General features: G+C 39.2%; 1 protein-coding gene across 1 annotated transcript; it reads left to right on the top strand.

Annotated features, from left to right (window-relative positions):
* Positions 1–19,218: 19,218 nt before the first annotated feature.
* On the top strand, positions 19,219–22,508 carry LOC110878110 (metacaspase-1). The gene is made up of 5 exons (XM_022126370.2): positions 19,219–19,709; positions 21,257–21,587; positions 21,672–21,792; positions 21,876–22,082; positions 22,281–22,508. The coding sequence occupies exons 1-5, from the start codon at positions 19,322–19,324 to the stop codon at positions 22,338–22,340; spliced, it is 1,107 nt and encodes a 368-aa protein (XP_021982062.1). The 5' UTR covers positions 19,219–19,321; the 3' UTR covers positions 22,341–22,508.
* Positions 22,509–22,984: the final 476 nt, after the last annotated feature.

Below are 22,984 nucleotides of genomic sequence, written 5' to 3'. Positions count from 1 at the left end.
TGTCGGAAGCAACTTGGTACAGGTGCGCTTCTGCAATAAAATTCAACATTTAAGCACAAATGAATTACAAAGGAAGAATAATCAAAGAGACAACGTACCTCTATCTTCAAACTTCAGAACGGGTACTTCGTTGCTAGTCTCCGGCCACTTGTCACTCATCTGCGCCGCAACTAGTACATTTTCACCGAATATCCGGTTCGGTGTTGCCGTAAGCTTCAAATACCAGTTAGCTCCTTTGGGGATATGAAGTTCCTCCTTCTCAATTGTATCCGGCTCGCGGAAGATCATCGTGATCGGTATAACTTCCTCCCTGATGAAGAAGAACTTCATCTTACAGTCATGGAAACTTTTAGGAGGATTTAGAAGAATCTTCTTAGCAGAACCCCTGTTGCCGAAGGAATAAAACCCTATATTCCTAATCAACTGGTAAAACACCCTGAACTTCTCGACTGTGGGCTCTATCCCATGAGATCGGCAAAGAAACTCGAAGTGCCTCACCCTCACCATGCCGGGTGGACTCATCTGAGATATGTGAAACCGTAGTAGTGGAGTATGTGTGCCATGAACTCCGTAGCCGGAAGCCAGAAATTACCTTGCAAGAAGAAGTCTTCGAAAAGAGTTATATACCCCGGCGGTGCGTCGGCGGCAGTCTGACCCTGCCGGGGATATCGAGCATCCCATTCCTGTGGGAACCGGAATCCTCTAGTTATCTGCTCGAACAGACCCTAGTCCCATTTGAGAACAGGGAGGGGACCTTCTTCAAGTTGAGTTTATTCTTCAGCCATTTATACAAAGAGTGAAAATAAGATGAAAATTGTCCAAACTTCTAGGAAAGTTTGAAGACTACCGTCAAAGACTTGAAGATCTGCTGTAGAATATTTGAAGACTTGAAGAAGTTATGAATACCCGAGAGAGAAAAGAGAAAGCAGAAGAAAGATTTGTGAGATCCTCTCTCCTCTCGTCGACTATATATACTCATCGCATTTAATGCGATGGGTAAACGTGTCGGATTCACCGCGCGCGTAACCAATCAGGAGCTGCCACGTAAGGCGGGATTCTAGGAGTGACGGTTACCACGCGCGCGTGGGCCTCACTCGCCTGACGGAAAGCCGAACCGTCAGTGACAGCATGATGATGGTCGTGTCAGCAGTCAACTCAAACGTCCCTGTCAACGACATTTCGCACCAACCTGTCAGAATTCAAAATTCGAGGTTTTTCCCGCTCAAGAATACTTAATTTTTTTTTGCTAGAATGATTTTCACACCAACCTGTCAGAATGATTAATTGTGACATTTGCAAATTTTGAACATTGTACAATTTCGATCATTTTCGTATTCAATAATATATTTATTTTATTTATGAAATGCGTAATCGTATGATCGAGCAAAACAATATTCACAACATATTGGGAACAAGATCCAAGTTTTATATGCTCTTATACCCTTCATATAGCTATAATTACCAGTTAGAAGGGTTAAAAATGCCAAACAAGTGATAATACAAGTCCAGGGCCAAAAATGCCAAAATGTGAAAACTTTTTTTCTACAGAGAGCCTACACTTTTAACCTGAGTACAAACTTCAACAATAATTATAACAAATGACATATAAACCATATCATGTAGTCTGGACCCATACTTAATAACTCAGAAGCCCAATAACATTAGTCAGGAGCCCATATGAATAACTGATCCAATACAAGTCCAACACAACATTTCAACATTTGATTCTTGAGGTCAGAGAACGGTCTTCGTGTGATCCAAAACTGATGAAGGTATGGTTCATGTTTAATTGGTGGCAAAATATGCAGGGTTGGATGAATTAACATGTCAAAATAAGTCTTTGGTATAAAGCACACAATCTTTGTATGTATGTCAAAATGGTTAATAACAATGAAAATTGAAAAACTGGCCTAGAAATTTCATTTTGAATTGAGACTCCAAAAAGGTTTACTATTCTAGCATAATTGTTACTTGTACTTTATGCATAAAGTACTTGTATACACAGTTAAGACTTGTTTTGATTATACATAAAGCTTCTTTGATAGTTGAAGGGGTATGGTCCCAAAAAGCCGTGCAGACCATTTTTAAGCCGCGCGCTGGACCATACTCCTTACTCAGCAAGATATTCAATCTTTAGACCCGCACGGGCTACTCAAACAGTGCCTGGCCTCGCGCGAGATCCAAACAAAAGGTAATATCAGTTTTCACACTTAGCGTTCTGAATAAGAGCCTTCAGCTCCTACAGCCCTGCGCAGGCCAGTTTCATGCACAGCAAGGGTCGGGCAGGAGTTACGGCGCAAGGCACTTTAGAAAGTACAAAAAGTACAAGTGGCAGGAAAGTGAGCCAATCAGCGTCCACCAGGACGCCTACGTGGCACCAATGAGGGGGCGGCGACATCTGCCCCATGATCTCCACTTACCTGCTGATGGCAGAGGGACAACGAGGCCGACAACTGAGACACGTGGCTCCAATCATGGTGCGCCAGCACCAGAGATCTTCCAGAAGACACTAACGGTCGATACCAGTGAGACAACGAGGATATTCCCTGGTTGTCGCCTTCCGGCCCAAGGCCCATCAGCCCATCTCCTCTTACACCTCCCCGGCTATAAATAGAGACCTTCATGCACAGGTTAAACATTCCACACTCTCTTCTCTCACTCTTAACACACACTTATTTCCTTAAAGCAATTACTTATTCTGACGCCGGAGTCTGGTTAAGAGGGAAACCCCCATATTCCCCTCTTAACGAGCTAACGGTGTTGCTATTTTGCAGGAAGAACGGATCAAATCGGAGCTCAGGAATGTTTAAGAAGATTAACCCTCATGTTTGAAACATAAACCAAACTAATTAACACTAAAAATAGTTCTGTGTTTCTTCAATAGTGCTAGAGCTTCTTCTTCTTTTATTTTTTTCATTTATTTTATGTAAGTTCGGAAACCCGGATCTTTCAATGCAATTGATGTTCTTAACAATATCCAGATCCAAAACTCAATGAATTTGATGTTTGTATTCGATAATGATAGAAGTCCACTGTGAGGCATCATTGAAGTAACAAAAAGCACTCATTTTGCCTTTCCAGTTAACAAAGTCATTACCAAATTTCAATTTCGGTAACCTAAAGGTGGAACTTAGTTCGAGTTCATTCGAGATTGTTTGACTGGTATCCATTTTTACACAGTTAATTAAAACAAAGAGAATGTCAACTAAGATATTGAAGTGTCGTCGAGTGAAAAATGCACGGACAACACAATCAGGTCTGAATTTGAAATTTTTACAAAACTTTGAAACTTTTCAAAAACACCAAGAATTCAAACTATCAAAAGCATCAAGGCTCTTATACCAAATTATACGTTCAAATACCTGGATCTTTCAATGTAATTGATGTTTCTTAACAATATTCAGATTCAAAATATCAATGAATTTGGTACGTGATTATAGATGTGGTGTTATATTGAGAATTTGCAATGTTTGCATATATGATACGTGATTTTGGTATTCATTGATTATGTTCCAGTACGTAATTGTAGGATCGGTTTCGCGACCTGAATGAGTCGTTCGGAAGAGCTCCAATTCGTTTCAGAGGCGGAAACTAAGAAACGAACTTGAAAACAGCTAGAAAATCACTTTAATCCTCTTTTTCATTCAATAAACAACGTTTACAATGAGAGGAAATACCGGCAGCACCTCGGTATCAAATTTCCGAATCGTTACAAATGACATCGTTTGAATGATATATATAGTGCATGACCTGACCGTTTGAACATGCTCAAACGGTCATGCATCACTCAAACGGAACGCCCTCAAACGGTCACAATTCAAACGACCAACTATCTCAAACGGAAGGGCTTGTTCCAAACGGCCACGCTTGCTTCAAACGGCCAGAATTCATTATCTTGTTTCGTGATGTCATGCTTGATCAAATCCACTCCGAGACTGAGACTCGACATCAGACGAAGACGACAGATGACTGCACCAACAGACTCCCCCTCAGATGTTGACGAGTCTGAAGTGTCGAGTCTTCACAATCTTCAGTCTTTATCTGTCTCTGAGCTTCACTCTCAGTCTATTCTTGCAGGTCTTCAGACTCCCCCTTGTGATATGCTGGCATTTCTTCAGATCAACAGCATCATCAGCTTTAGGATCGTTGTCTGACTTTCTGACTAGCAACTTTTCATCCTATCCTGCAAAAACTCTACCTCAAAGTAAATTCCTCTCACATACATATTTCAAATGTAAACACTCACACTATTCAGACTCTCTATCAAAACAATTACAGATCTTCCAACCAGATGAACCATTTTAGGGTTAGATTATGAAAACATTAAATTCCAAACAAACACTCCCCCTCAAATATTGCTCATCATGTTTAGCACTCGGAATTTTGAAAATCTGCTTTTCAATATGAGTTGTCGAAAATCTTTTTGAATTTTCAAAATTTTATGCTAAAACACACCAAAAATCTTTTTGAATTTTTGAATAGAAGTAAATACAAAAACGAAATATTTACAGACAATATTTTTGTGAGTTCGTGCAAGAGGATCATATCAGTTTTTGAGACATATCACAAACACCGTTAAGTTTGATTACATTTTAAGTTCTAAACAATTTACCTAGATTGTCAGTATGTTTGTCCTCTTAAATTTTCACACAGATTTCAACTGTTTCGAGATACGCAATTAGTGTCTTAGATACTTAAACTTATCCGTGTGTCCCACTACTCGAATATACTCCCGTATCCAGATCCCAATATTCAGTCTTACAGGTGAGTATACCACAGCTGATATCTGTAAAGGGGTTACGTGCGAGGGCCGTGAGAGCTCAGGTCGATACTTCCGTATACGCAGAGAGATGACGGCTTCGACTTTTGGTGGGTCCCCTTTAGAGGATCTTTTGTTACAACAGCAGCGACTATCAATTTTATTGTTTCATCAGCTTGCTGAAGGCGAGCTTATATTTCAAAGCTTTTTGCAGAAAGCATTATCCGGGGACTAGGTCAGTATTTCCATACAGCAGAAGTCCCGGGATAATACCCCAGATATCACTGAGTATAAAGACCTAGTATCTCAGAATACGGGACCTTTCAAACAAGATTTCAGGGGTTACCTATATATCCAAGCAGTTTTGTTAACCCACAGAATAAGCAAGTTTGATTTTAGGTTTATATCTCGTTACAGTTTACTAAATGTACGAAAACTTACTGACACATCCACAGTAAGATTGTTTATCACATTTTTGACTATACATTTCTTTAGCGTGTGGTGATAGTCCACTGATGTACTATCATTTCCTCTTTTATGCAACAAAAAACTCATTTTTCAGTTTTATCATGTTTTTGTCTTTTTCAAATTTTCTGATGTTTTTGGATTTTCTAAAAATTCTTACTCCCCCTAAAATTCAAATACATCTAATGAAAATCGAAAACAAACTGTACAGAACATGACAACTGATATCAAATCGCTTCAATTCTCCATCCGTCTGACTTAAACAATCAGAACTCCCCTTATCAACAAACTATTTTCCCATTTAGATTTCAAAACACTTAAGTTTGTTTTAATCAGAATGGTTTTTCCGGAAAATAAGTTTTGTTCATTTTACCACTTGTAAAATTTTGGATCAAATCATCACATTGTTTGCCAATTTTATGAATGATATTTAACTCAAGTTCAATTTAATGACCTTGATTTAACCACTTGTAAGATCAACCTAGTTCAAATTCTGAACCACTTATAACAATCACAAACATACAACTCAAACCTGTTTTTCAACCAATTACCATCTGTTGGTTGAATTCTCAAAGTGCCGATTCCTACTCCACGCTTACAAATCTGGGAGTTCCGACAAGTCCTGCAATACCTTAAACACAGATTAAGAAGGATGCCGATTCATGATCCACGATTACCAACTTGGGATCTCCGGCAAGTTAGGTTTTTATTCTTTGAAAAATATATCCACCCAAGCCTGACCTTCCTTAGGTGTAACAACATCTTCTTCTTCTTTACTTTTAACGGACCTGTGAACACCTCTTTTGGCAGCGTAAAATTCTTCAACACCTTTGGCATTACCATTGACCATGTTGCCAAAAGTACGTTTCACATTTCCGTTGAAAGTCTTTTCTACATCAAATTTCTTCTTGTCAGAATAAAATTGATTTGAAATTTCAACTTTTCCGATTTTGGATTTGTAATTTTTTGCATTCAGTGGTGGAAAATTCACATCGTCCACTATCGGAACTTTCTTTTTAACCTTTTTCTCAACACGTGGCTCCTCTGATTTTATGGAATCAGATTCATCACCAGAACTATTACCTGAACCTTTCACAACCCATTTTTTATTTGGCACATTATCTTTTCTTCTTGAAGCACTCTTTGAACATTCTCCTTTCTCAAAAGTTGAATTTTCAAAGCCAGTAAACTTCCGGGTTGACAGTTCAGTCTTTTCAACTACTTTCTCTTTCATTTTTCCAGAAACTTCCTGTTTTGGCTTGAATGTCTTTGGACAATCCTTCGCCACATGACCAACAATCTTGCACTGAAAACACGTTCTCTTCTCAATCTTCTTCGGACCTTCATTCTTCTTCAGTTCTTCTTGCTTTTTGGCAAGGAATTCCTGATTTGTCTGTCTTCTAAATGATTGTTCTTTTTCAGCTTCTGACGTTTTCCCTGAAACAAACATAGTTTTTGATTTATACATTTTTTCATTTTTATAGTTTTTCGATGGAACAAAACCAAGACCTTTCTTTTTGAAATTACGATTATGGTTTGGTTTCTTTTGGAAATTATAACCACAATTGTAACCCATTTTCTTGTTAATTCTTTGTTGAACTCTTGAAGTGTATTGTCTAGGTTTTCCGGAAAGATTTAAATCTTTTATTTCAGAAATATTAATTTCTGTTATTTTGAAAACCTTCTGAATCATTTCAAATCTGACACTTCTTATTGGAAAACTCTCGTCAGAATATAATTTGTCAGAACCTTTCAAATTATATGCCACTTTGACCGATTCATCATTCAAATTAGATTTCGAAATTAAAAATTCTTTATCATAAACCCGTTTGTTCTTTTTTACTGTTGACTTTGACGTATCGGACTCAGACTTTGACTTGGATTTATACTCCATATTTGACTCTTCACTGTCATCTTTGTCTAACACCTGATCGACCAAACTTTTTATCAACTTTGACTCATGATCAGTGTCGGATGACGTATACGTGACATCGATATTTTCTGGCAAGTTATCCGACGGTCCAGACTCCCATTGCAAATTGATTACTTTATTGACTCTTTCAGAATTTGGATTTCGAGGCATAAACCCATATTCGACCGGGGGCGGACATCTATTATAGACCACACTTGATTTATTACCAGAAGATTTCACTTTTCCTTCATCTTCAGTCACAGCTTTCTCTTCTTCAGACATTTTCATTTCTTCAAAGGTCTTCAAATTCTCCACTACGGGATAAATCCTGTCAACAACAAAAGAAGAACATGAGTAACTGTTTAACAACTTTTTAACTTTCTCAGTCTCTATCTTCTGTGTTGCCAGCTCCAATTCTAAATCAGCACATTTTTTGATATGAAAGTTAGCATCATCCAGCTGTCTAAGATATGCTACTTTCAAAGTATTCATCGCCATTGCTTGTTCACCACTCGAATCAGTATATTTGTTGATTTCTCTGTTCATTGTGTCATACGATTCTTTTAACTTGTGAATATTGTGCAACAACTCATTGTTTTGTTTGATTAATGAATCACAGTTCATGCACTTTTCAGAAACTTCAACTCGTTCTGCATCAATCTTCACTTCATATTCTGGAACTTCTTTGACACTTCTGCTTGATTGTAAAAACTCAGCTCTTCTTCTTTTCTCAGCTTTCGCTTCGGTCTTCAATCTCTCTTCCTCTTCTTCCTCTTCTTTGTTCTTCCTTCGTCTTTCTTCAGCAGCTTCCATGACTTTTCTGCACCTTTCTGCACATTTCAAGTCATAAGCATTAGCAAAGAAAGCATGAGAAGTGTTTTTGGACATCTCTTTAGCCATAAATTCTTGATCCGGGCAAAAATCATCCCAACTAAAACCTTCAGCCAACTTTTCATCATCTTGTTCAACCAAACACACTTTGCTATCTTTCGGAAGATAGTTTTCCCAGGTAAAATTATCATATTTTCCCTGACTAACAACACATGCCTTTCTATCAACCACATCTCTCCCATTGGCTGTTTGTGCCTGTTGCTGTGCTGGTGGTGTGATTTGATGATAGATGGCCTTCTTGTTATAGTCGTTATTTCCAAAAGGATTCTGGGCTCCGGTAGCTTCACGGTTTTTGCACTCCCTCTTGAAATGCCCCTTCTCCCTGCAACGAAAACACGTAACTTTAGATTTATCAAAACCCAAAGCTGAAACGTTTGCATCACGAAAATCATCACGGCCTGTAATTTGTTTAAACTTTTCAGCACGTCTCATCACACTCGCCATACACCATTTGATATCCATCAATTCCATTTCCTCAGCATCGATTTGATCGTAATCCTCTTTCGTGAGTATTGGATTTCCGATCTTTCCTGCAACAAAGCAACTATAAGACTCTAAAATCATCCCTAACAAAGACATTTGATTTTTTGCAATTTCTTCAATGTAGTCTTGATCATTTTCAAGACTTAACACAATGTTACACTGCAGTTTTCTACCATTCTTTGTTACAGAGATATTAGGATCGTATGATGAAAATCTTGTGCTGTTTGATCCTTGAGATGCCTTCTTCTCATGAGAATCTTCAACACTGTAAGCAGTTTCGATCTTTGGAGAATACTTTGTAGAATCAGTAGCACCACTCTTATAATACAAACTGATATCCTGTTCTCCATCATAGTTTTTCATTCTAGCGATCTTCCTCTGCTCCATCTCCTGAGCTTCCAGATGCTTGATAAAATCTCCCAGTGTCATTTTCTTATAATCTGTTTTGTTTGACCGCAGCATCATCAGAAATGTTCCCCATGTTTCATATGGTAGCGCATCTGCAAGTTTTTCAATCAATTCATCAGTATCTTTTTTAACACCAAGTTTCGTCATATTTCTCACCAAGTTACAATATCTATCAATTATTTGCTTGGTACTTTCATTTTTCAATCCCCTAAATAAATCAAATTCCTTTTTCAAGAGAGACATCTTATTGCTAAGCATATCGTCACTTCCAGTAAACTTTGCTTCCAACTCTGTCCAAATCGAATGTGCAGTTCCATCATGTTGAAGCAGTATCAAAATATCTTCTTTTATTGCTTGCTGAAGCAGACTCACCATCAATTTCTCATCTCGATATTTCTTTTTATCTGCAGTACTCATCTCTCTAAGTGTTAACGGAGTACCATTCACAACATCGTTCTTTGTGGGCTTAACATACGGCTCTTCAGTGTGTTCCCAGGCATCTAGATGATAAGCCTCGACCCAATTTCCAAAACGTTCAGACCACACGTTATAGTCATCAATATCCATGAGTTTGGGTGGTTTCTGAGATGTTCCGGTTTCATTTTCAATCATAGCACTTTGAGTCACTGACATCGGTGTTGCAAAAGCGTTATAAAACTCAGAATCCATGATAAACAGGATAATTTCTCAAACGAACACAACTTCAAACGGTCAGACAAAACTCAAACGACAGGGTCTTATCTCAAGCGGTCAAGAAGCTTTCAAACGGTCTGATGTGATTTCAAACGACAGAATCACTTTTCAAACGACAGAATGTCTTTCAAACGGACAGATCTGGTTTCAAACGATAGGTTCTAATTTCAAATGAAACTTCAAACGATTGGCGATTTCAAGCGATAGGAACTGTCTTCAAACGATCAGTTCAAACGATTGATCTGGTTTCAAACGATAGGTCTTATGACATCAGCAAATTTTCGAACATTTTCAAACGGACATGCAATTTTTATCAGTTTTACTTCGATTTTCAGTCTGAAACATTCAAGGCTTTGTCAGTAAACAATTCCGAACACAGTGTGAAGTTTTGAGCAGATTTTGACCGTGGAAAGTATCGGCTTTAAACAGAAGGTGTAGAAAATTAGATTTCTAAGTTGAATATGGCAAGAACTCCTCGTCCTGAGCTCTGATACCAATTGTAGGATCGGTTTCGCGACCTGAATGAGTCGTTCGGAAGAGCTCTAATTCGTTTCAGAGGCGGAAACTAAGAAACGAACTTGAAAACAGCTAGAAAATCACTTTAATCCTCTTTTTCATTCAATAAACAACGTTTACAATGAGAGGAAATACCGGCAGCACCTCGGTATCAAATTTCCGAATCGTTACAAATGACATCGTTTGAATGATATATATAGTGCATGACCTGACCATTTGAACATGCTCAAACGGTCATGCATCACTCAAACGGAACGCCCTCAAACGGTCACAATTCAAACGACCAACTATCTCAAACGGAAGGGCTTGTTCCAAACGGCCACGCTTGCTTCAAACGGCCAGAATTCATTATCTTGTTTCGTGATGTCATGCTTGATCAAATCCACTCCGAGACTGAGACTCGACATCAGACGAAGACGACAGATGACTGCACCAACAGTAATTATGTACTGGAACATAATCACGTAACGTTACACAATTACGTAACTTTATAGCTTGTAAAATAAAAATAAAAAATTAAGAAAACTGTAGCAATAGCCAACTCAAATTAAAAAAAAAACACTGAAATGATCATTAATACGGTATAATGTTTTTAAAAAAATATTATCATGTGAAAAGGTTATAACCCTATGAAAATCATGAGAGTAGTGGGTTTATGAGTCACAAATATTGGATTTTCATATTTTGTCATTTCTTTACTTGTTTCTCTTGGTTTTAGTTACGTGAATTCTAAATTTGAAGACTACTTAATCACAACCATTAATCTTGCAAATCAAGGGCCAAAACTCTCTCCTACATTTCATACATTTCAAATCTCTTTTACATTAACCTTCGTGATAGTGAGGAGCCAATAGCCACAGACATAACTGCGCAACGCAGGCAGGCGTTCATCAAATCCCCATTGATGTCGCATAATCATATTTCACAAAAATATTTAACACATTCAAATCTGAAATGTCTTTTTTTTTTAAAGAAAACTTTATTCAAACCAACCAGCCACTCGAAGCCGAGCAGCCAACCCAACAACAATTACATAAAAACAAACCTACACCAATCCTTCCAATCTATACATTTGTCTTTCATTCTATTATTGTAACAAACAAACCCCAAGATCTAATATCGCTAAAAACCTCGTTGATGACAAAAGGCTTCCCCTCAAATAGCAACTCATTCCTAGCTTTCCAAATCCTCCAACAAGCGAGGATGACGATACCATGAAACACCTCCTTCTTATGCCCTTCCAAACCCACCCAATTATGCACCTCCAGGATGTCACGAAAAGAGAAAATGAACAAATTGGAAGATTTACACCAAACCTGAATCTTTTGCCAAATAATCGCCGACACTCCACATGATGTAAATAGGTGATCCACCTTCTCGATATCCGAGTTACAAAGCGGGCAGCTGCTGTCATCAACCCGAATGTTCCTCCAACTCAGCGCCTCCCTAGTCGGGATCCTGTCCTGTTCGGCCCTCCAAGCGAAAAAAAATGCATTTCTTCGGAATTCATCTACACCACTCCCAAACGAACCGCGAGCTAAAGTCTTTATTGATATCGAACAAATCTTTGACCACTTTGACCGAGAACCCATTCGACCCGGAGCCCAGCCAATCCCACCTATCAATACGATCTGATAAGAAAGTAGAACGGAGCAATCCACATAACCTACTCCATTCGGCAAGCTCCACATTAGAGTCGGGCTTGGACCTCCACATCCACTTACCACTGGGATTAGACATCAGTCTCACAATCCGCTCCTTCACCCTACATTTCTTATTTTTCTCCAACCGAAATAAATTAGGAAACTCGACTTTCAACGGAGAACGCGTTAACCACGGATCGAGCCAAAACAATAAATCCTGCCCATTCCCAACCACCCCTCCCATCAAGCTTTTAAGGGACAAAAACTCGACAGACCGACCAGAACAAACCTTGTGAATATTACACCAAACACCATTAATGGACACACGAAGCGGGAGAAAGTCCCAACAAAACTTGTGGCAATGAATAGCATTAATCACCTTCACCCAAAAATTATTAACCTCATCCTTGAACCTCCATCCCCACTTAAAAAGAAGAGCGACGTTAGTTTCGGCCAAGTTACGTAATCCCAAGCCCCCCACCCGAACCGGCGAAGCAACCCGATCCCACGTAACCCAATGAAGCTTAGACTTATCCATAGAGCCTCCCCAAAGAAACCTTCTCATCAACTTTTCCAGATCCTTAACTACCCGAGCCGGAGCCTTAAAAAGCGAAAAGTAATAATTCGGCAAACTCTCAAGCACCGACTTAATCAACGTCACCCTGCCTGCAAAAGAAAGACCCGACGCCTTCCATAAAGAAAGACGAGATTCAAAAACCTCGAAGACCGGTCTCCAATTGCAGATCCTGTTCATATTAGCACCGACCGTAATCCCTAAATATTTGAACGGAAACCCATCCGGTTTACACCCAATCGAATCAGCAACCGACTCCACCTCGCTACGATCGACACCAATACCATAAATGTTCGATTTCCTGATATTCATCCTCAGCCCTGAGCATATGTAAAAACACCTCAGAATCCGGATGACCACCTTCACGTTCTCAATAGACCACTCTCCCATAATAATCGCGTCATCAGCGAAAAAAAGGTGGGACACACACGGCCCACCATTGGGAAGAGAGATCCCCTTAAAAAGCCCTTTCTCCACTGCTTTATTAATTAAAAACGACAAAGCCTCCATTACAATGAGAAACAAAAACGGAGAAAGCGGGTCCCCTTGTCTCATCCCTTTGAAACAAGGGAAGTCAAAGGTGGGTGATCCATTGACGAGAACCGAAGCTCTGGCCGAAGACAGAATCCCTTTGATCCAAGCACACCGTCTTTGCGGAAAACCCATCTTCTCCAAAATGCCAAACACGAAATTCCAATTAACAAAGTCATAAGCCTTTTCGAAGTCGATCTTTAGCACAAACGCAGCCTTGCCACTTTTTTTCAACCAAGAATACACCTCACTCACAACCAGAGGACCATCGAGGATAAATTTACCTTTAAGGAAAGCTGACTGAGACTCTGAAATAACACTCCCAAGGACTACCTTCAGTCTATTAGCCAAAATCTTCGAAATAACCTTGTTGATGGCTCCAACCAAGCTAATCGGACGATAATCCCCCAAACCAACGGGATCCTTGACTTTAGGGATGAGCGCAATAAAGGAACCCGCACACCCCCGAGATAAACTACCAGGCTGGAAAAAATCCTCCAGAATATTCTCAAAGTCCGTCTCGAAGAGACTCCAAAAGTGCTTAAAGAACCTGAAATTGAAACCATCTGGCCCAGGGGCCCTATCAGCCCCACATCCAAAAACGGCGTTTTTAATCTCGTTCCGACTAAACCTTTGGGTCAGAAAAGCCCTATCCACATCCGAAAGAGTCTTACACCCAACCAAATCAAAGCTCGATCTGATAGGGTAAGATTCTTTGAATTTATCCCTGAAAAACTCAAAAACAAACTTCTTGACCCGAGTCGGCTTGTCACACCACACACCATCAATAACCAAACCAAAGATGCCGTTCCTAGCCTTCCTAAAATTGACCACTGAATGAAAATATTTGGAGTTCTCGTCACCATCCTTGATCCACCTATCACGCGACCTTTGTCTAATACCCTTAGATTTATTCTCCTCGGAGAGAAAAATGATTTTCTTCGCTTCGGCCAACGCCCACTCTTCCTCTTCCTCCAATTCCCTTTCCTCTAAAGACCGCTGAAGACCCTCCAACTCAATTTTAGCCGTGGCGACCTCCCCTTCCTCTTTCTCCTTCAACTCATCTCTCCAAATCAGAATACGGGATTTGATAAATCTGAGTTTATTGCTTAAAAAGACATCAGGAGGCCCGTCCCCCACAAAACCGGAAGCAGCACCCGAGACCACTTCCTCATACCCTGGTCGGCCCAGCCACGAGTTGAAGCAGTGGAACGGAATCGGGCCAAAATTCGAGCTCTTCGTAGATAACAACAGAGGACAATGGTCGGAAAACAAATTATGAAGGGCCCTAAGACAAGCAGTGGGCCACTTGGAAAAAAATTCAGCGCTGACCAAAACCCTGTCGATCTTACTCATCTTTCTCCCATTGTCCACCCACCTCGTAAACTGTTTATCCTGCATCTTATACTCCAAAAGACTCGAGTTGAAAATAAAAGAATTAAAATTACCCGCACATCGAGGCTTGAACATAGAACTAAGGCGCTCCTCAGGAAATCTAACCGCGTTGAAATCCCCAATAACCATCAGAAGACCCGAAGACCCAGTGACGATCCCTTCAAGCTGATCCCATAACACCTTTTTAGCTGAAATGCCCTGAGGCGCGTAGACGTTGATGATACAAATCGGAGACCCACAACCTTTAAGGAAACCGTTAACCAGCAAAAATTCCTATTCTTTATACTATTAACATAAGAGAAAACGGCTGTGTCCCAAATACAAAGCAAACCCCCAGAAAGACCAGACGAGTCCACATATTCTGACAAAAAACCTCTACCTCCCCAAATTTTGGCCACAATAGAGTCCTCAATAACCACTGACTTAGTTTCTTGTATAGCCATAAAATGAACATCGAACTTCGATCGGATATTACTCAGCCACCTAACCTTAGCATCACCCCCCAGCCCCCTAATATTAATGGATAGGAAATTCATGGAAAACCACCATTAATACCTTCATTTAAGATAGAGTCCTTCACCATCTTTTCTGCATCCTGGAGATCGACTCCTAATGCTGCCCCCAACTTGATTGTAGTTGCTACTTCCTCGATTAACCTAGCACCCGATTCAGCCTCTTCATTCAATGTATCCGGCACATTCTCCAAAGGATTCACAGCAGGCAGAACATCCGACTGCGAGTTAGAGCTCCGATTCAGGTCCAGAGAAGTCTCAAAATCCCCGTCCCTACCCGGCTGGCCAATACCAGTGCCGTTCAAATCCTCTTTAGTCTGAAAAGAATAGGGTCCTTTCCGAATAAGCTCATCCAGGCCGAAAAGGTCTTCCTTCTCAACTTGGGCTCTAACCCTCTTATTTGGTCTGGACTCCGCTGGTGAGCCCATAGATGTCGGCCCACTTTTCCCTTTCCTCCTTTTAACATTTCTGGCCCCACCATTTTTACCATTATTAATAATATTAAAACCAACCGCCTCTCCATTGTCCCCACTACCGAAGAAGTGACAAGAAGAACCCGCCGCCGACAAAGAGTTCAAAACAGGATAACTGTTGTCAGGACATTGACTGTTCAAATTCTCTCCTATAACCTTGGAACCCGAAACGTCTCCTCTTTCATCTTCCAACTGATCGTCACGCCTACCGGAGTTCTCCAAATCCGGAGCCTCCATCTCCGGCAATGATACCTCTGTATCCAAAGCTCGAATGCAGTCAGGCAACCATTCGCTATCATCCTCTGACACCCAAATTCGGAAAACCTTGTCATTCCATCTCAGGCTCACGAACTCCTTCACTCTGCACTCATTGCCTGCCAGAATCCCAACACTCTTTCCAGACAGATCCGACTCTTCTTCAACATCCGGAAGAACGTAAACTGTTTTGCCAAAGACATCTCCGATCTTTCGAAAAACCTCCGAGCCAAAAAGATGAACAGGAATGCCTTGGATCCTAAGCCAAGCAATACGTTCCACAGCTAACACTTGACCCTCCCATAAGTCCAAACTCGAGAACCAAGGTCCCCACAGGTCCTTCTTACTCAAAAAAGACTCAGCTTCCACCGAGCTACCGAAATACACCATCAGAGACAACCCCCCCAGATACTGCATCCTCACATAACTCACCTTACCAATTCTTAACAGCCGATCGAAAAAGACAATGGTGTCCAGGTCCACTGTTCGTCCTACCACTGCCTTCCCATGCAAATCACCAAATGCCCTAACCCTGTCAGGAACCACCACCGACTTCTCTGCATTGGCAGGGAACCGGTTCCACGCCAACCCTGAAGGACCCGCACCGGCCGGTTTAGGTTTCACCACGTTACTATACGACCTTCCGTCCCTATTAGCAGCAAATTTTACATCTCCTTGCTGATATGTACCCCCTCCTTGACCTCCAGAAACCTTAGTCTTAACCTGATCTCTAACCACTCCATTGTTCTCAACCGCAAACCGAGCAATATTCACTTTGAGTTTGAAACCTCCCATGTTCACGCCATTCAACAACTGCTCCAATTCTTTCCAATCGCGAACAGATAAGAAGGAAACGAAGCCGAACCTATAACCCAACTTGTCTCTTTTTTTAGCAACGAAGCTCCGAGACACCTCCCCAAACCTATTCATAAAACTGGAAAGTTCCCAAGGGGTGCAACCCTCCGGAAGATTAGACACGAAGAACTTCGTCACCGCAGGTCCCTCCATGCCAACAGGCAACAAATGGATTCAAGAAAAAACAAGTTAGGAGGCAAAGTAAACTCCTGATCAAACTGTCGCCAGAACAGAAACAACACCACTTCACCCGCTAACCCTAATATCCGTCGTCGTCGAGCCGCCTGAAGATGAAGAGACAGAGAAGACACCGCCGGAACAAAACAAACGAAAAAAGAAAAAGACAGGAACCCTATCCCAGAAGGCGAATGGATTCGGGACCGATCCAATAGAATGAAAGGGAAACTCAAGGCGGTTCGTCGAGCCCCCCTCGCACGCTATTCCGATGAGACCACCCTCGTCTAGCACTTCCGGCAGCCTAGGGTTTAGACGTGGCGGTTGATGTTTTTTTTGTAACAAAGTTTTCTAATTAAACTTGATTCAAATCTGAAATGTATAAAGTAAATATAAGATATGGTTGTTCTCAAATATTCCGTCTTTAATTTTGTTAACTTTCTTTGTCTTTAATTCTGTTAACATGTGTTTTAAGTTTTTTGTCTTTTAGATTAAAAACATTTAAAAACTGTGTAAAACAAATGCGATAGCCAACATACTCATAACGATTAACGAAGGTTCTTTCTTTGACCCGCGCTTCACGCGCTATTTATGGTCAACGATGGGCCACTTGACATAAATATACGAGGTCTGGGTTGTAACTTGACATATATGTATATACTTAATTTTAAATTATACATATATGTATATTACGAAAAGCTTAGGAAAATGTGTAGTTCAGAATGTTTCTCAAATAGGGCGTATTTCTCTTAGGATCCCTACCCTATATATATATATATATATATATATATATATAGGGAGAAGATCATGCGAGAACCACCTCTTATTGCAAGAACCGCGAGAACCAATGTGAACACACCAAAAATGCCTAAAAATAGCTAAAAATCACACAAAAAAATTATTTTTTTTATATTTTTTATATAAAAATCGCTGCTTTTCGAAGCCAAAAATTTTTTTTTTTGCCACTAAAAGTAGCGATTTGAGCATAAAAATATTAAAAAAAATTTAGATTTTTTTTTAGATTTTTTTAGGTTTTTTGGGGGTTTAGTTTTTAGCATTTTAGCTTGGGGGTGGGGGGTGGGGGGTTAGGTTTTTGGGGGTGGGGGAGGGGGGTTTATTTTTTTTTTTTTTTGGTGGGGGGGGGGGAGGTGGGGGGTTTAGGTTTTTTTTTGGGGGGGGAGGGGGTGGGGGTTAGGTTTTTTTAGGGTTTTTTTTAGCTATTTTAGGTTGTGTTCACATTGATTCTCGCGGTTCTCACAATAAGATTGGTTCTCACATAAGCCTCTCCCTATATATATATATATAGAGAGAGAGAGAGAGAGAGTTTGAAACCTAGAGGATATAATTTTAAAATGTTAACTTAGCACCACTCAAGGATTCAATGGGTTATCCAAACTCCAAATGACAGATTAACAAATGTTTTATTATCATGCATGTCATATTAAACATTATAAAGAAGCAACAACTTTATTTATATATGAGTTGCAACTTTGGCTTAGCGTGTTTTTTAAAAAAAAAATGAAAATTTTCTTTTTTAACCCTAAAGTTTTAATCTTTGACAATTTAAGTTTAAAGTTTTAATCTTTGGTAATTTAACCCCTTTGATTAATTTGATTTTTCACTTCTAATTCAAAAGTTTTCATCTTTTGCGATTTAACCACTTTGATTTTTTTACTTGTGTGTTGTAATCTTAGCTTTGGGGGTTTTTCAAAGAAAAAATGGTTATGCATATGGTTGTGGTAACCTTGGGTTTGGGGTTTTAAAAAAAATTGATTGTTTTACCTTTCACCCAAAAGTATTTCATAAATTACTTTTAACCCAAAACTATTTGTTTTTTTTTACTTTAAACACAACTTTTTAATCTGTCCTCACAACTTTTTTTACTTTCAATTTTGATCCTTTATAGTTTTCATTTTCCGCAAAATTTTTCGCTTTATGCTTCGTTCTAAATTTTGTGACTTAACACATCGCAACATGCGTCTTTGGTTTAATGTTTTTACGTTTCGTTCTAAATTTTGCGAGTTAATATGACGCAACGTGCGTGTGTGGGTGAACGTTTTTACATCGTCTATTTTTTTTCTGTTTAACAGGTTCAACATAACGTGCGCGTCCTAAATCGACTTAGTTATAACTAAAGAATCCCCGCCGCAATGCGGCGGGTCGTAATTCTAGTTCTCTTTTAAAAAGTTATATTTTACTTTTAAAGTTTTTACTTTTATAGTATTTTAATCTATAATTTTTTTGACGTAATTATACACACAACCCCTGTGTTTTTAACTTTTTACCAATCAACAACTCTACATTAAAGTCAACTATATACCAGATAAATCTACACCTCTCAAAAACCCGTTCTCTAAATACTCAACTATAAAACAAGCCAAGCATGAGCCTGAATCAGTTGGACATAGGCTCGGTTCATTTACACCTTTAGCAAATACAAGAGGTTTAACAACCCAAACCCGAGCTCAACTAAGCTAAAGCTCAAACTCATTTAGCATACGTGAGCTCGACCTCAACTTGATTCAAGCTTTATTTCTGATGCTCAAGCTCGGCTCAACTCGTTCGTTTACACTTACAAAAGTTGGAAGCAATATTAGAAAACTATTAAAACCACAAGGAGTAAATGTGCAACTTCCCTCATAAATCATAATAATATTATTGGTCAAATGGCAGCCTTCGCGTATAACTCACCGTTCATTACCAAAACTCTTTACAAATTCTTTCACCAATTCCCACCACTTTCAAACTTCTTCACAACCGAAACCCTCATCTTCGCCGGAAAATGTTAATGCTAGTCGACTGTTCCAACTGCCGGACACCACTGCAGCTTCCGCCGGGAGCCAGATCCATCCGTTGCGCCATCTGTCAAGCCATTACACGTGTCGCCGATCCACGAAACCTCCCTCCGCCGTTGCCAACTCAGCCGTACGCTACATCATCTAACCACAACTACGCTCCGCCGCCGCCGCCGGCTCCGTCGCCGTACAATCAGTTACCGTCGTTGAGTCAAACTCCGTCGGTCAACGGACGGAAACGAGCCGTGATCTGTGGAATATCGTATAGGAGAACGAAGCATGAGTTGAAAGGCTGCATCAATGATGCCAAGTGTATGAAGTATTTGTTGATTAATAAGTTTAAGTTTCCGGAATCTTCTATTCTCATGCTCACCGGTAAATTTCTCCTGATTTTGCCTTTTACTTTTTTAATTTGATATTGATATTGATATTGATGTTTGTTTTAGTTTTAATTATGTTTTGATTGATGTAGTTATCAGGTGTCTATAATAATTTAACATTGACCTCTAGGTTTTCTCAAAATTATTGAAAATTATGTTATTTTGATCATAGTGACGATCGGTTTGACCGAACGAAGACTGGTCAACTTCTGAAAGCATCCTGATTAAAAACTTCTTTTAGGACATGTAGCAATTGTGCCAGGCAGGGATGAGAAATTTCGTACCGAATATATATACATCTTACGGTTTTCTGGTTTTGAATTTAGCTCAATTTCAGTATTGGTGATATGTGGTATGATACTGTTTCAGGACGTTTAATGGTACCGTGTAGTATTCGGTTTTGGTCTTAGGCTTTTAGCTAAATTTTAGTATTGGTACTATGCGATACGATACCGGTTCGATACGGTATCAGTACTGATCTCATCCCTTGTGTTAGGCTTGATGGAATGTACAATGGTTGCTTTGATTTGCCGTATGCAATATTGTTAATGTGTTACAACTTTTTTTTTTCTGATAAATTTAAAATGACTGTCCAAATTTATCTTATTTCATCAGGTTAAAGTTTCCTGAAACATTGTTGAGGAAATTGAATTTTTATAGGTTCATAACTTTGAAGTGGAATATGGTGTTTGTTTTAGTTCAGTTGAAAAATGTATTCTGTTGTCGGTGATTTTGCGGAAAATGGGACTTGATGGATCATAAAGAGGGGCATGAATGTCAAAAAGTAATTATTCTCCATAGAAGAGATCAAGAATGAAGAATCTAACATAAAGTAGAATAATACAAATTAATTGTGAAATGATTGTTTGCTTTGCTTTGTGCTCAATGTGTGGCTGTGTGTGTATAGGTAGTCAGTGGAAAACAGATATTGTTCCATTTTTGACCTTTTTTGTGATCAAGATGGGTAGTCTTTCAGTTTTAAGGAAAAGAACAATTGGCAATCGACAATTGCATCGTAGTATCATTCAGGTTATGAATAAAAAAAACAGTATACAAAAAACATTATGTTAACCTTGTGACAAATTCATATCAAGTGTAGATCATAGAAGTTATAACTTTGACTTAAAAAGTCAAACTTTACATTTCTATAAGAACTAGAGGTGGACAAATGGGCAGATTGGATGGGTTGAGTAATGAATCAATACGGGTTAGGGTTGAAACGAATCATTATTCAGTATGGATCAAATCAATCGGGCCAGGCTTGGTTTGGTTGACTTGTGAACATTTTTTTCCCCATTCTTACAATTTTATGTTAACAAATAGTGTACTTTTGGAATGAAACAATTTTTACTTGGTAAAAAATAAATTAAAAATAATAACCTAAATATTTAAATTAATAATAAAAATTAAGCTGGCTGTGTGCATTTAAATTTCAACATAATTATTCAATCAGTTTGGCCCATTTGACCCGTTCATCTTTAAGCTAAATCCTTTTGGTTTGATACCCATTTTAAGCTAACATCCTTTTAACTGATATTTCAGAAGAAGAAACAGATCGTTACCGGATTCCAACAAAACATAACATCCGAATGGCCATGTACTGGCTGGTACAAGGTTGCCAGCCTGGAGATTCCTTAGTGTTCCATTTTTCTGGTCATGGTTCCCAACAAAGAAACTACACTGGTGACGAAATCGACGGTTACGATGAGACATTGTGCCCATTGGATTTTGAGACTCAAGGAATGATTGTTGATGATGAAATAAACGCAACAATCGTCAAGCCAATACCTCATGGTGTCAAACTCCATGCCATTATTGATGCTTGTCATAGTGGCACCATGCTTGATTTACCGTTTCTTTGTAGAATGGACAGGTATGGTAAATGTTGACCCGTTTCTGTTTTATGGTCCACTTTTATACAACTGAACGTTAAAAAAAATATGTTGTATTAATGTAGGAGTGGTCGGTATGTATGGGAGGACCATAGCCCTCAATCTGGAATTTTCAAGGGAACTAATGGAGGTGAAGTTATCTCCTTTAGTGGCTGTGATGATGATCAATCTTCTGCGGATACATCGGTAATATGTTGCTAAACCTATTTTCTTCATTAAACAATTAAATATTAAATTTTCTAATGTAATAAACTAATGCATATGGGCAGGCTCTATCGAAAGTGACTTCAACCGGGGCAATGACATTTTCATTCATACAAGCAATTGAACGGGGACATGCAACTACGTATGGTGATATGTTGACATCTATGAGAACCACCATACGCAAGAACGAAAGTGATATGGGCGGCGGTGCTGTCACGTCTCTCCTTGGTATGCTTTTAACCGGAGGAAGCCTTGGTGGTGGTATAAGACAGGTATCTTCATCTTTACTCGAAATCTGTTTACTTCATTACTGTGCGGGACAAAGTGAGCGGGTCGGGTTGACCCATAAACATATACCTCTACTAATAGAAAATTTAGTCGACTGAGAATCAACGTGTTCGGTCTCTCCTTATACTTAAATTGTTAGGGAATATTTTTGTTGGAATTAATATTTAATTTTGTTATTGCAGGAACCGCAACTCACAGCCAGTGAACCATTTGATGTTTATACCAAGCGATTCTCCCTCTAATAAGTAATCTCCAGTTCTTGTTTAAACTTTATTCTTGCCATCTGTATAGTTTTAATTTTTTCGAGGATATTTATGACACATTCGATTTGTGATTGTGGATCAACAATATTGTATGTGCCAAATAAAAATTTTCTAATGTTATGAGAAAACTAAAATATACCAGCCAAATTTAAAGTGACCGGTTTTGAGTGAACCAGACAAAACTGGTTGTGAAAACGGTCTACTCTCTTTACGGGCAACCTATTTTTCAAGACCGGACCAATTAGTGAACCATAAGAGCCACAGGTTCGGCTTCCTGCCCGAAGTAACGTATTGGGTTAGGTCTGCCCTGCTTGCAATTTATGGGAAATGATACGAAAAGAAAAAACTAGTTTGATTGGTTAAACCGGGAATCATTGGTATTGTGAGTTTGGTTACGAGCTAACGGACAAAGTATACCATTTGTTGGCTGACTGATTCATTTGTTGGTAAAACGTCACTGATTTTCACGTTAACTTTAGAGCACACGTTAAGATTAATTGAATGAAGTCAAATTTTAATACACATTAGTTAATCCTTTGTCCATTAGTTAATCCTTTGTCCATGAGTAGTGAGGCATTTGAAATGCCATTTTTCGTCACGTGTTATCTACATCATTAAGGTCA

This window comes from Helianthus annuus, chromosome 9 (genome assembly GCF_002127325.2).
Source record: "Helianthus annuus cultivar XRQ/B chromosome 9, HanXRQr2.0-SUNRISE, whole genome shotgun sequence".
Classification (NCBI taxonomy): domain Eukaryota; kingdom Viridiplantae; phylum Streptophyta; class Magnoliopsida; order Asterales; family Asteraceae; genus Helianthus; species Helianthus annuus.
The sequence above is the reverse complement of the archived record's forward strand: the minus strand, read 5'-3'. Positions and strand labels throughout refer to the sequence as shown.

Excerpts from the sequence above, each read along its gene's own strand:
- LOC110878110 (XM_022126370.2), top strand. The coding sequence starts at position 19,322 with ATGTTAATGCTAGTCGACTGTTCCAACTGCCGGACACCACTGCAGCTT. Across the intron at positions 19,710-21,256 it reads TTCTATTCTCATGCTCACCG|AAGAAGAAACAGATCGTTAC; the intron begins GTAAATTTCTCC and ends CTGATATTTCAG. Across the intron at positions 22,083-22,280 it reads TTGGTGGTGGTATAAGACAG|GAACCGCAACTCACAGCCAG; the intron begins GTATCTTCATCT and ends TTGTTATTGCAG.